Source organism: Nesoenas mayeri (genome assembly GCF_963082525.1).
Source record: "Nesoenas mayeri genome assembly, chromosome: 16".
NCBI classification, from domain to species: Eukaryota; Metazoa; Chordata; class Aves; order Columbiformes; family Columbidae; genus Nesoenas; species Nesoenas mayeri.
In genome coordinates, this window is record NC_137562.1 from 4,136,767 (window position 1) to 4,149,960 (window position 13,194).

At 40.8% G+C, this 13,194-nt stretch overlaps 1 protein-coding gene across 1 annotated transcript in view; it reads right to left on the bottom strand.

The window, feature by feature from the left end:
* Nucleotides 1-7,093: 7,093 nt before the first annotated feature.
* Nucleotides 7,094-13,194, bottom strand: part of ATP9A (ATPase phospholipid transporting 9A (putative)) — a gene marked incomplete at both ends in the record, with an annotated part of 55,016 nt that continues 48,915 nt past the window's right edge. The window contains 5 exons of the mRNA XM_080354441.1: nt 7,094-7,230; nt 8,388-8,591; nt 10,641-10,698; nt 11,969-12,077; nt 12,883-12,947. Coding sequence (XP_080210567.1) covers nt 7,094-7,230; nt 8,388-8,591; nt 10,641-10,698; nt 11,969-12,077; nt 12,883-12,947 — 573 coding nt within the window. The remainder of the gene's footprint in view (nt 7,231-8,387; nt 8,592-10,640; nt 10,699-11,968; nt 12,078-12,882; nt 12,948-13,194) is intronic.

Genomic DNA, 13,194 nt, shown 5'->3' on the forward strand with positions numbered 1-13,194 from the left:
GAATGACTATTACCCCCATCTTTAATGCGCTAAATTCTTTTGCACAGATTGTTCTTGTTACTACTTCTTTCTGTGAGAGAATCTGAACAGCACAAAATATTCCTTCTTACGTGCATAATTACAGCAAGCCAAGAAAAGGAGGCTTTAAAGTGGGAATGCAATGATTTTAAAGCCCTTTTCTGTAACCCACTGACTCAATAACAGTTTGGTATTAGACCACAAAGGGAGGAAGAACAGCAGAAGGAAGGATGTTTTTCTGAAGGCCAGATCCTGCAAGGTGCTGATCATCTCTAATTACAAGCAGCAAAAATTCAGAGATTCACCATGTAACCTAGAGAGCCTCATACCACCCAGACAGTTTTAGGGCCAGGAAATACCAGCTCTTGACCCAAGGAAACCACAGCATCAGTTTTGATACTGACTTTAAATAGGTGCTGGACCAGGATTAAGAGCTGCTAGCAAAGCTTCTCCTTGCATTACCTTTTTGCAGCCACAGCAATACTATTTCTGCAGCCAACTGCTGCTCACACTCTCTGAAACTCACTGTTTTCACATGCAGTTGCAAAATATCTAGCAAAGATATAACCTGGATTGGCAGTTCTAGCTTTAAGATGGAAGTACCCTCAAAATTTTTGGATTGGGGTTTTATCAATACTCCATATAATAAGGTCAGGGGTTTTTTTAAAATTAGGAACGATTGCAGGCTTGAAAAGACATCTGAATGCTCTGTGGAATAAGTAACTTTTCCATAGGATTGACTCCAATGTTTAAGGTGGGGAGAAGGTCTAATAATCAAAACAAGAATATTGCTGAGCACTCTGCGCTCTGACTTTGGGTGCAGCCCAAGAGATCAGGGATGCTCTGCCCTCATCTCCTACCTGTGACATGAGCAGTTACCATCCTCTAGTGAAGATTTATGATGACAACGGTATCTAATGCCATAGGAATGCAATGGAGAAGAGGCAGTGTAGGTGCACAGCTGCTGTGACTTGAGCCACCGCAAGGCAAAGACAGAGGACGTAGTGACAAGGGTTTCGTTTCTCCAAATGTTTTAAGGTAAAGGGAACTTCTGTACATCTTCACACAACACTCAATGCCACAGTAAGATACACAATTACCAGGTAGCACCTATATATATATATTTTTTTTTTAAGGAAAAAAAAAAAGGAAAAAAGACACACAAATGTGTAATACAACCACAATTTGAACAACAAGGCCACTGGCATTCTTTGGTAAAGCCTCGGCTGAAAACTTATCCCAGGATGCGTGATCCTCCAAAAATCTGCCAACCCCTGCAGTGTTCAAACTTCTTGTTTGACCACAGCCACATGAAGAATGAAATTAAACTCCATGGAAATCTTTGACATTTCTACTATTATGCAATGTTTGGGTGAAAAAAAACATTGCAGAAATTCTCCTTCCCTTTCCAGAGTGAGTTTAGAAAAACTATTTCTAGCTTTTTTTAATTACACATTTCACCATTAAAAAGAAACCATCCATAAATTAAAAGAACCACCAACTAGGGCTTATGTAACCCATTTGGAGTGGGAAATTGGTAACACTTGGGAGCGAAGTATGTTGCTGTAATTTCTGGAGTCTACAGCATCCATTTGATGTGTGCAAACACCACAAAAGTGTCTTTTTAATATTTGCATTAACTATTTTATACCAAAAAAGTTAATAAAGGTTAAGATGCTGGAGTCTGCATCGTATAGAATCTAAAATAAAAACTTTAATTATGTTTAATGATCAAAGGGATAGTTTATCGCTGCTTTAGCTGAATAGTCTCTCAAGTTATAGATTTACTTTTTCCTTTTTTTTTTGAGAGGGCGTTTATAGTTCTATTAGGTAAAAAAAATCACCGTAGTGTGTTATTGGAGTTTTCCCTGCAGGGAATATTCAGTGTTAAACTCCTGCCTTTCCCTCCCGTTTCTGACCCAGAAGCAGGACAGGCAGCCCCAGCCCCGGGACTGCTCTTAATAGAACATTCAAGTGATGAGAGCATTCCAAAAATAGCTGTTCCTAACGCTATTGCATCATTGCTTTTCCAAAAGCAGCATATATATATGTTTTGAACAGAAGACTTGCTCCTAAAACACAGAGCAGTGCGCAGCAGCAGGAACGGCCGTCTTCTCCCCAGTTGGGTTGCACTGAAAATTGTGAGGATGATTTGACCAGCAGCAGCTTCTGTGCTCCACACCGGACGATTCCACAGCATCAACCTGCAACAATGGCTGCAGAAAGCAAAGAGGTCACTAATAAAGCGAAGGGCAGAAAAAGTTTGACACCAACATTAAAAAACAAATCAACCAAAACCAAATCCAACAAAACTCCACAGAACAGCAAGCAAAATCTACCCCCAAAAGTCTTTCCTGTGAAGACAGTTCGAAAACTGTTTATAGCAAATAATTTAACGTAGCAGGTCTACGCTGATCAGCAGAAAGCACGGACCATTTCTTGGATGTGCATTTCCCTCAGAGACAAGTTAAAGGGCCACAATGCATCTTAACCTATATACTTTAAATTCCGTCAAAATACATCTTGGACTGATCACGCCAGGACTAACTCAGGGGTATCACACACGGTGCATATGGATGAAGTAAAGAAGTTGCATAAAATTTATTTTCTCCACCTTGTTTTACAACATTCCCTTTTAAGTTTTTACACATCTGAAACATGTAACTCCACAGAACAATAAATAATCGGCATTCATATTTCTCTTGAATCAAGAGTATTTACACGTTATTTAACTAGATGACAGGTACAAAAAACATCGGCATCACAGTAAATATCATTTTGACACCAGAATCCATCTCCCCAATTAAAAATTAAATTAACATTTATTTTTTAACAATTTTAACAATTAAAAATGTTCTCAAAGGCATATAAGTACACAAGTTGTAGTCGGCAGTAGTAATGGACCATATTGGCAAAGCTGTAGAACCCAGGATTTAATGCAAATTAAAGAGTTTATTCCTTATGAAATAATGAACAATAAATAAAACAAGAGCCCATCTAGCTCACACTGAAGATTTTAGTGGGCACTGGACTGGCCCCCGCAATGTGGGGATGAGCCAAAGCCCATCCGAACAGTTGCGTGGAAAGAACTTGCGATGGTGAGCTGCGTGCCAGGGGAGTTCACAGACCTGGGGCAGCGCGGCTTCTGCAAATCAAGGATTTATGGCGCGTCAGATGGTGCAGCAGCTTTCAACAACAGATCAAGCCAAACGACAAGCTTTAGGGACTCACACATCTCGCTCTCCGGGGCTCCCTGACCAACTCAGCTCAACTGTAACAAAACTTCCCTCAGCAGTCGCAGAGGACGAGAGAGGCCGTCAGGGCGTTTAATTGTGATAGTTCACTAGACCACAGAAAAACGCCTCTGGTGCTGCTGAGTTTGGTCCGGCCACAGCTGTAGCTCTCAGCACATAGTTCTCAACAGCGAGGGGACACCAAGGATGTCACTCATCACTCCCCAGCCCATTTCTGATACGAGCCTGCACAGATTTAAGCTACTGCTGTTGAATAAAGAACGTTGCATTTCAATTGCACTATGAGCTGAGCAAAACAAATGTTCGCAAAGATAAACAGGACAAGCTCTGTGGAGGAAACAAATATAAAGGAAAAAAATGAAGAGGGTTGCGACACACCTGGAATTACTGCAGAGGTGCAAGAAGAGAAGAGTGCATGTCACAAAACCCCATGTTAACGGACCACGGCAGCAGCACGGGACGGAGCGTCGGCCGCAGAGACACACGGACCCTGCAGCATCGCTGGGAGCACAGTCCCAAAGCACATGAATATATGAATCATACAGCACATAAACCAGAGCAAAAAAAAGGAATAGAAAGCACAGTAAGTAAGGCTACAAACAAGATACTACGTAGAAGAAGAAAACAATACTTCACTCCCAATAAGCACAAATTATGAGCATACTAGAGGAAGAAGATTAAATTAAATTTCCAGCAGAGAATCCATTTATTCAAATATACAGTAAGTATGAACATATGTATTCAATTTTGCTTTTAAAAACATTTTTTTTAAAATAACTTAAGAGAAATAGATTGCAGACATAAAGTGCTAAACTTGAAAAATACAACAATCCTTCCCCTCTCCTACGGCTTGTTAGATGGCAGTTTTAATGTTCTGATTGCTTTAAAGAAACGCAGTGTGTACCCAGACAGAAATTACTTCCCGGATTTACAACCTTGTGCAAAAAAACTAGCTGCAAAGAATATAATTCACACCCCAAAACACAGCTACAGATTACTATAAATTCCACTAAATATGTGTTCCTTATTAAAGTTATGATTCAATAAATATAAGCGAAATCACAATTCACTCCCTTTCTCGGTGTAAGCTAATATTTTGCAAATATGGTCCACTCAGTGTAAACTGTATTGACTTCAGGAAACAGTGAATTCTATCATATACGCGTCTCAAATATTTACATACAGTAGCATGGCACTGTTATTCTTGCAGGACATTTTACTACTAATTCACACTAGATAGGGACAGGGAAGATGCAGAATGTGATGTGTTTGCCAACAGACAAGAGGGACTCCTCAATAGGTTACAAAAAGAAATTATAAATTCTTGTATTTAAATCTACTTAAATCAAACGCTGACCAGGGACTCCAGAACACCTGCATGGCCAACACTGTCCAGGAGCTATAGCAAGTCACAATAAAGACAACATTAAGCATCGTTTTGGCAAAGTAGCACAATTCCAAGAGGCTGTTAGTCCAACTCCCCCATAGACCGGCTGTTCAAGCACCGCTTTTCCTCCATGAGACAAAGCACTGAGAAGTGCTGGACTTCTAGGGCCCTTCCTAACATGAACAGGCATGTCAAATAGGTAGAAACATATATTATTATTTTTAGGGAAAAAAAAATATAAGGGGGGGGAAAACGGCCGATTTTCAAAATATTACAAAAAGTTGGATACTAAGGATTACCCTTTCTTAGCCAGTAGGTTGTTTCTGAAGGCGATTTCTAAGTAGAGTTCAGGCAAGAGCCTAATCAGAAGACTCACACAAAAGAAAAAACAACAAGTTAGATTAAAGAGTGTTTGCTGCTCTTATTCCTGAAGGATTTTGAAACATAGTTTTCTAAATTAAGAGTTTCCCCCACATGAAATAACAAGGTCATATGCACTTGCACCTTCCTCTCACCCTGAGCCACACGCATTATGAAGCACATCCAATTTTTCTCTAAATCTTCTGGAACTTGCTTCCCCTCCTCTTTGATATTTACTCACAGGAACTGAGAGCAAGGAAGGCAGGTCAGGTTGTGGAAAATGTTCCCCGGAGCAATCACCACGCATCAGCCATGGCTGTCTTAGATCTGAAAATTCAGTACCACTGTGGGTCAACACAGACTCCAGCTCCCCTGTTAAAACAACACTCCCATTTTCCACTGAAGTTCACACCAGACCTTTTAACGCAGCATTGTGCTCCTTGCGACAGCGCAACGCCTGGAGCAACGGCAACAGAAACTGGCAGTCCATTAAAGAGCTTCAGCATCGCACAGAGACGACCGGGGAGCTTTGGCTCCTCGCACCAGTGTGGTTGTCCTGACCTGGAAGGTTCCTTGGAGAGGAGAAGGGAGCTCAGACTCTGGGCTCTGCTGCTCCTGGTCCCTCCATGCAGCCAAGTGGTGCCAGCTCCAACGGTGGTTTTTATGATGTGGGAATGAGACAGTAAGCAACTAATTTAGCACAGACTAAACAGCCATTAATTGAGGATGGCTCCCACTAAAAGCTCATCCATGTCTGGTGCGTGGACCCAACAGCAAAAGGCTCCCGTAACTCTTGTCACAGCCTATGTAGGTGTTGCTCTCCTCACGGTGTTACGGCATGGGCCAGTGCTTATTTAAAACCAGAACTCACTGAGTTTAATTTTTGAAAATCAAAAAACAGTAAGAAAATTTGCCCTGCACATGAGCCTAATGCCTTCATACAAACCCCACTCCTGCCTCCGCGATCCAAGTTTGGCTTTTAGAGCAAAGCAAGTGCAAGGTTCTCAAAAACCGCCTCTCTGCAGGGAGCGGATCATGAACAACATCCACCTAGGAGTGCCTCAGCTCATTTGCAGCTCATCTTCACAGTTTTGCCCTAACAGGAAACAGATTTCGTGTAGCTGTGAGGAGCAGCAGCTCTGTGACCTTCCCTTTCAGTCTCCAAGGATTCAAGACACGTCTGCCACATTGTCTGCGGAACAGTACGAGTCTCTTCTCACGTTGTCGACACATTTTAAGACTGATCAACTGCAAATTTCTTTTCCAAAGAGGATTTGCTTTAGTTTAGATAAATTTCTCCTATACAAATAAATACAGAGGAAAGCTATCATGTCAGCAACTCCTTTTAACAGGAAGCACAAAAGCTAAACAAAACTGATTTTTTTCATTGTGGACTACATTTCTCTGTATTTATCAATGGCTGGATACATCCAAAATCATTAAGGTTTCAACTTCAACTTTCAAACCATGTTTCAACTGAAGGGAAATCTCAGACAAGCTCAGATTCTCAAGTGTGTGTAGATCCAACATGCTGGAGCTCCATTATGGAAACAGCATGCCATAAATCAGGAATCAGCTGTCAGCAGTATAGTGCATCACCTACTTTAAGGTATTTCCAAGATGTAAAAAGAATACAACTACTTGAATAAAAAAGATAAATAATACAAAACAACAGAACACAATGCAAGGAACAGCACAGATACTTAAAAAAGGAACTTAAGTTTGTCAAATGTAAATTGCAAGGTCAGTTAGCAGCTTTCAGATACTTTTAACCATGCATGAGAAACCCGTCATCACTGCAGTTACGTGCATTTGACCCCAGTTAAGTTGAACAAAAATGACAGACAAAAACTGGATGAACTAACAAGTGCCTCCGTCCTCAAAAAACTTCCCTTTTATCGTCAGGTTTCTGTTCACGGCAGTCGTGAAGTCTTTTTTCAATAAAGCAGCATGTAATAAAGATTACCACATGATCCTTACGCAAATATCAGACGTATTCATTATAGTAACAACTACATGATTTTGTCTCTCAGCCATGTGCAATATTTGTCTCTGGTGTGCAAGGAGAGCAGCCCTAGGACGTGAGCTTCGAATAGCTTGGGGGAGAAAACCTTCGTCTCAGGTACTTCAGGACGTAGAGGGGAAGGCAGCTCACCAGGGTGATGACGGTGACTTTCCACAAGAACGACACAGTTGCAATGAAGTAGACATCTGTAAAAAGAAAAGAGCACAGAGACCATAAAGATGGGACGTACGCTCTGGGAAGAGGTGCAGAAAAGCAATGCAATCTACCAATACTTAAACAGCCTCACCTTTTCCACATGCAAGTTCAAACCTCATAGGATCCCTGGTTCCTCACTCGCCTGCCCTTCTCTTCCACAAAAGACACAGCTTAGTGCACAGCACAGCTCAGTAAGACATGCAGCTCTCCACAGACAAGTGCCCAAACATACCCCATCCAAATCAGGGGATTCCATCTCCTGGCAACATTAACCTTCCTTTTAAATGGACCACTTGCCTTCTGACTCCGGAGCTGCTCTCTGCTATTTTGCTGGTCGTCCAGCAAACGCATCTCTTGACCCAGTTACAAAACCTCAGAATCATTGCAAAAATAGCTGAAGCATCGTTCCAAATGGAGCTGGTATACCCATATGCAAGAGATACAGATGTGGCCCATTGGGAAGTTATCTTCATCGCCTTCAGAGTTAGCAAAGAACTTTACGGAAGAAGTAGTGACATCTTGTGGCTCCTGAACAAACACTGGAACAAACCGTACGGAACTGAAATTTGCAACTAGATAGCTACTGGGGGAATCTGGAGCTCCTTACCTTTTTTCCTTTAGCCAGGGAAAAGATTAGCTCTGTTGCAAGGAAAGAAGAAAAAAAACCCAGCAACAACCCCTCCAAAACCAACAAAAAAATGCCAAATGCACAAGAAAAGGGCCCCAATGCCCCAGTGAAGCAGCTAAAATAAGTTAAGTTTTAGGAGGCAGCTACTTCACCCAATTAAAACACTAAATCTTTCTATCCAACACCAGAGGCTCAAATTTCTCAAGTTCAGTTCAGGAAATAAAACCCACTATTACATGACAGTTGACGCATGGTAGAGCTCTGAAAGCAGCGATGAGATTCTCTGTGCAGCACACAGTTTACCGACCACCTTTATCTCCTTTACCATTTCACTATGAGAAGAAACCATAAAATGTCTTTCAGGTGCTTTCAAATCAAACAGTTTACTTTGGTCATAACCACTGACATTGTAATTATATTGGCTTCACCAACAGCCTTTAAATTCAATTCATGGCCTTACAGTCTTGTTACCGTTCAGGTCATAAACCAACTGACTGGAGAAAAGGCATTTAACCTTACCAATAAACTCATGTAAGAAGACCAGAGAAGCTATGTAGCAGGAGAGGCTAAGCAGCTCAGCCACTATCATGAGCCAGTGCCAGGTCTGGATCGTCAACGCCACCATCAGCAGCTCGGTGAGAATCAAGGATGTGAAGGAAATGGCGACAATGTGCACAAATTCAGATTCAAAGAGGAGGAGCGCTCCATACATGATGATGCTACCTGCAAGGGAATGGAACATGTGGGTATTTTATTCAAACACCAGTCTAAGCTCTAAAACCCACTGCTAGGGCTTGGAAAGGATGAAACATAGTTATGTCTTGAGACTGTTTTTCATGAAACCTGATGAATGTAATGACAATGAAACAGTTGCTATTTAGGAGACAGAACTGATGAGAAGACAGGGAAAAGTTACAGCAGAGGTGGCTAGACTTTTATAACAGTCTATCATATTCATAGACACAGGGAGATAGGAAATTAATACATGCTCTTTTGGCAACCAGAGATTTCTAACATCACGAAACTCTATCCTCCCAGAAAAGCAGCTGGTCGCTACTCAGAAGCTAAAAGATATCAAATACTTCGAAAACCTCCTGCATTGCCTCAGTGCCCAGACAGAAGCGAGGTGTTGAAAAGTTAACCTCTCCTTGCACTACTTTGGCCAAGATTTCTCCTCTTTACACTTCCCCCAAAAAGGCAGTACACGTTAAAGCACTGGTAAGGATGCATTGTTTTGTGCTGCTATTCTGGCTGGGAATGCTCACAACGCCCCGCGCAGCCACCTGCACAAATAACTCATGTTAGCAGCATGAGTAATCCGCACCGACATCCATCACACCAGGCCAGTTTCGGAAGGGAAAACCTGCGAGTGACTAGAGCTGGAGCCACAAAGTTCAAATCCAGCTGTGAACTTCCAAGTTCAAGCTTTTGGTCAGGCTCATCTCTGCTAGCAACTAGCCCCATTGTTTGGCCTGCTGTCTTCTAGTTGTTCAGCACATCAGAAGTGAAGTCACTTTAACCAAATATTGTAACCAGATAGTGGTGTTAGCTTAAGAAGAAATCTTTCCCTCAGTGCATCACCCTCTGGCTTCAGCCTTTCACCACTTGTGAGATTTCTATAAATGCCTTGGCTTTGCCATCGTATTTGTACATCATCAGAAGACCATTATCCCTGTTGTAGGGTTCTACCATATTAGGTTTTGGAAGATAACAGCAAGAGAGCTTTTGTATTCTTGGTTTCACTCCCTCCTGATGATGGTAATATCAATTAAATCAGTGAGAAACAGCTGCTTATTTTGGCACATGTATTCTGATTCTTGTTGATGAAGGAGTTGTGGAAAACAAGAAATTTTCTCACAGAATCATATGGCCATTGGGCTTTGTAGTTCAATGTTATTTACAGTAATATGATGGTAATATTAATTAAACCAGTGAAAATTAGCAGCTTATTTTGGCACATGTATTCTGATTCTTGTTGATGAAGGAGCTTTGGAAAACAAGTAATTTTCTCACAGAATCATATGGCCATTGAGCTTTGTAGCTCCATGTTATTTACATGTTTTCCATGCTCCCCTGATTGACACTTAGAGAAAGTATTTGAGTTCGAGGTTACTTTATAAAAAAAGACAAACTAAAAGAAAAGGTCTTCTTAGCCATATATGCCAATTACTACATCCACTTTTGGAAAACAAATGCATTGTAATTAAGGCATTTGCTTAACTGTTTTAGCAGCCTAATTAGAGTGTATGAGATATGATCAAGAACCTGAGCTCTACTCTAGTTCTTCAATGCAGATGGCTGTGAAGTAACCAGAACTATTGCCACTTCTAATAGACAGGGTTTAGATAAAACACACAAAGCTATTTAGTATGCTGACTCAGTAACCTGTATAATCTATAGGTTTGAAAACCTTCTTCAAAAGAAGGTGAGAGTCACAAGCTCTACTTTACAGATAGAACAATTAAAGCACTAAAAGAAACTTGCACAAAACTACAAAGGATGGGCCCAGTCAGAAGAGCCATAACACTTTGAACTCCTACATCATTGCCTACAACAAGGTTGACCAATCGCTGCCAATATTTAGTTTTAGATAATTTCTTCCTTTGGTAATGCTGCCAACATTCTTCGAGACAAAAAAACCCCCATATTTATTCATTATCCCAAGGATGCACTGCTAAATTCACATCTTAATCAACTTCCTGCGATACAAACAGTTAGATATAGTGTACTCATTAAAACATCTAAAGGCACAAGCAGAAGTCGATTTCTTACCTTGATAGATGCTTATTAAGACCCAAATTAAAAAAGTTTTGTAGGATAATGGTCGTCCCTGGGGGGGGCAGGAAAAAAAAAGACAAAGCTCTGTTAGGTTTTCTTTCATGAACATTCACTTACAGATCAGCCCAGCAATTAATAAAAGAGAATTTGAAGGTGATTTGGAAAGAAAATAAAACAAATCAACCAACTCTGAGTTACTGTCTCTCTATTCTCATTTTTCACGATGCACGAAGGAGCCTGGGACTGTGGAAGCTCATTGCCTGCACAGTACAGTCCAACCTCTTCCTTACCGCACACATGATTAATTCAATGCAAAGAGGTCTCATGAGTTTAGTCATTGTACAGTGAAATATAAGATGTGTGTACACATATATATGAATACATTAATATTATATTTCTAGACACAAATACACACACAAATCACCATCATATTGAAGGCAGATAGTTTTTAAAAAAGCATCTCCAGCCAATACAGCTACACCAGCACAAAAACCCCCTATGTTTAGACCAGGCCTAAGGATGGTTGGAGAATTAGTGGTTTATGACATAAGAGACAACATACAAGTGAAACCAGATGGAGACTTATTCAGGCTGTTGGAAAAACAGGCTTTGCTTCTAAGAGTATCTGTTTAACAGAAATCCTTGAGGGAAAGGATCTGTTGAAGACTCAGTCCACCCTTTCCTTCAATTAAGAAAGATGTTCCCAGTTTGCATACTCCAGTTATTCAAAAAATTGTCCACGAAAAAAAAAGAAACTCAATACAAGATTTACCTTCCTGATATTTCTATGGTAAATATCAAATAAAGTTTCCTTTGTCTAAAGAGAAGGACCTGACTTTCATGCTAAAGCTACAAAAATGGCACAGCAACCAAATCTTTAGGTCCCTTTAGATCATCCTGAAGGTAAACTTCTATTCAAGAAACTATGTGATAACCTCCTCCCTCCATCAAATGAGCACATCCCTTCCCCCATCCCCTTTTCTGGCTTCAGGATAGTGCCAAATCCCCGACAATTTATCTTTCCCCTTTATTTTGGAACAAATCAGTAATATTAAATCCTTAGAATTTCCCACAGAATGGAACTTAAGTTTCCCCAGCCGTTTTTAATAAATTGCATTTTATGTAGCATTCAATAACAAACTGCTAGGAAATCTCGTTGTATCTTTTAATTCAAATTTGCCTTTAAAACAATTTTGCTTGAAAACGCATGATAAAGTTCTGTGTCTGCTGATAATATATTTGACTTTACACTTTTAGAGAGTTTCAAATCAAGACAGGGTTATCGCCTTAAACCAAAACAGACAAACAAGAGTCTCTCGCACCTTGAGAAGATCTTTGTAGAGCTCTGGGTACAACATTGCAACTTCAGATTTAACATCTTTGTCCAGGACTAGAGAAAACACTGGAAACATCGTGTAAATTGTGGAGTACCTGGGAAGAAGGCAGAAAAATCAGTAAATTCTCTAAGGTGCAGATAAGCAAACAGAAATGCCAGTCTTCAGAAAGGAAATACAGTGTTCTTGAAGTGCCAAACGACGTACATATTATGAAAACTTGCAAATGGAACACAGCAGAGTTTTGCATGTAGGAAAAACCTGCAGGCTTTGCTTTTTGAATGGCTTTTGATTAGAAACACTCATACACAGATGATTGGTTCAAGTATTGCAACTGCTGTTAATTGAGCCAAGGACAGACCTGTGCCCACCCCAAATTTTGCTCTACAGTTCTGCCTTGATCCTGTTTGCATCAGAAGACAATGGAGATGAATTTGCTCTTCGTTTTAAAATTGTACTTGAAAGTCTATAAAGTCAAGGGATTACAAGTGTAATCTCATTATGTTCTAGACAGGAACTGATTCCTCCTGTTGGAGGTTGGGTTATGTCCCCATTCTGACCCGTCAGGAGCCGGGCACTGGCTCTCTCCGCTCTGCAGGCACCAGAGGATAACAACCATTCCTCTGCTTTTTATTGGGCTCAAGGGAGCACTTCTGGAGGACTGCTCGCTTCTCACATTCCACATGTGACAAACTGTCCTTCTGGAAAGATTTCTAGAAGCGCCTGCACTGCCTCAGTGGCTTTGCTCAGCACAGGGGAGCTGAAAGGGACAAGGACCACATCCATCTTCTGGAGCAGTGCTGTGGAACACGCAGGGTGGAGGATGTGCAGGCCTTGCATTACCCCGAATCTATTCATTGTGCACAGGTTTTACATACTATTAGTAAGAAGTGAGCTCTTACCCAATGATGAGAAAACCTTGGTAGAGAGGAACTGAAGCAAAGTAAAATACTGATGAGAAAACAGCCTAGGAAAGAAAAGAAATAAGCTTTTCAGGCGTTAAGATACTGAAGTAAACGTAACAGCTTAAAAATAGACTCTGTTCACACTGGAATGTACTTGCAGTGGGTTCTCCAAATTCCTGAAATGAAGACAGAAGAATATAATATCAACCCTTTTTATTCCTATGCAATACTTGGATGAAAGCTATGTTTAATAGCAAACACCAGAGAGCTGGACTTGGAAAACGTTTTGTAACGTAATTCCACACAGAA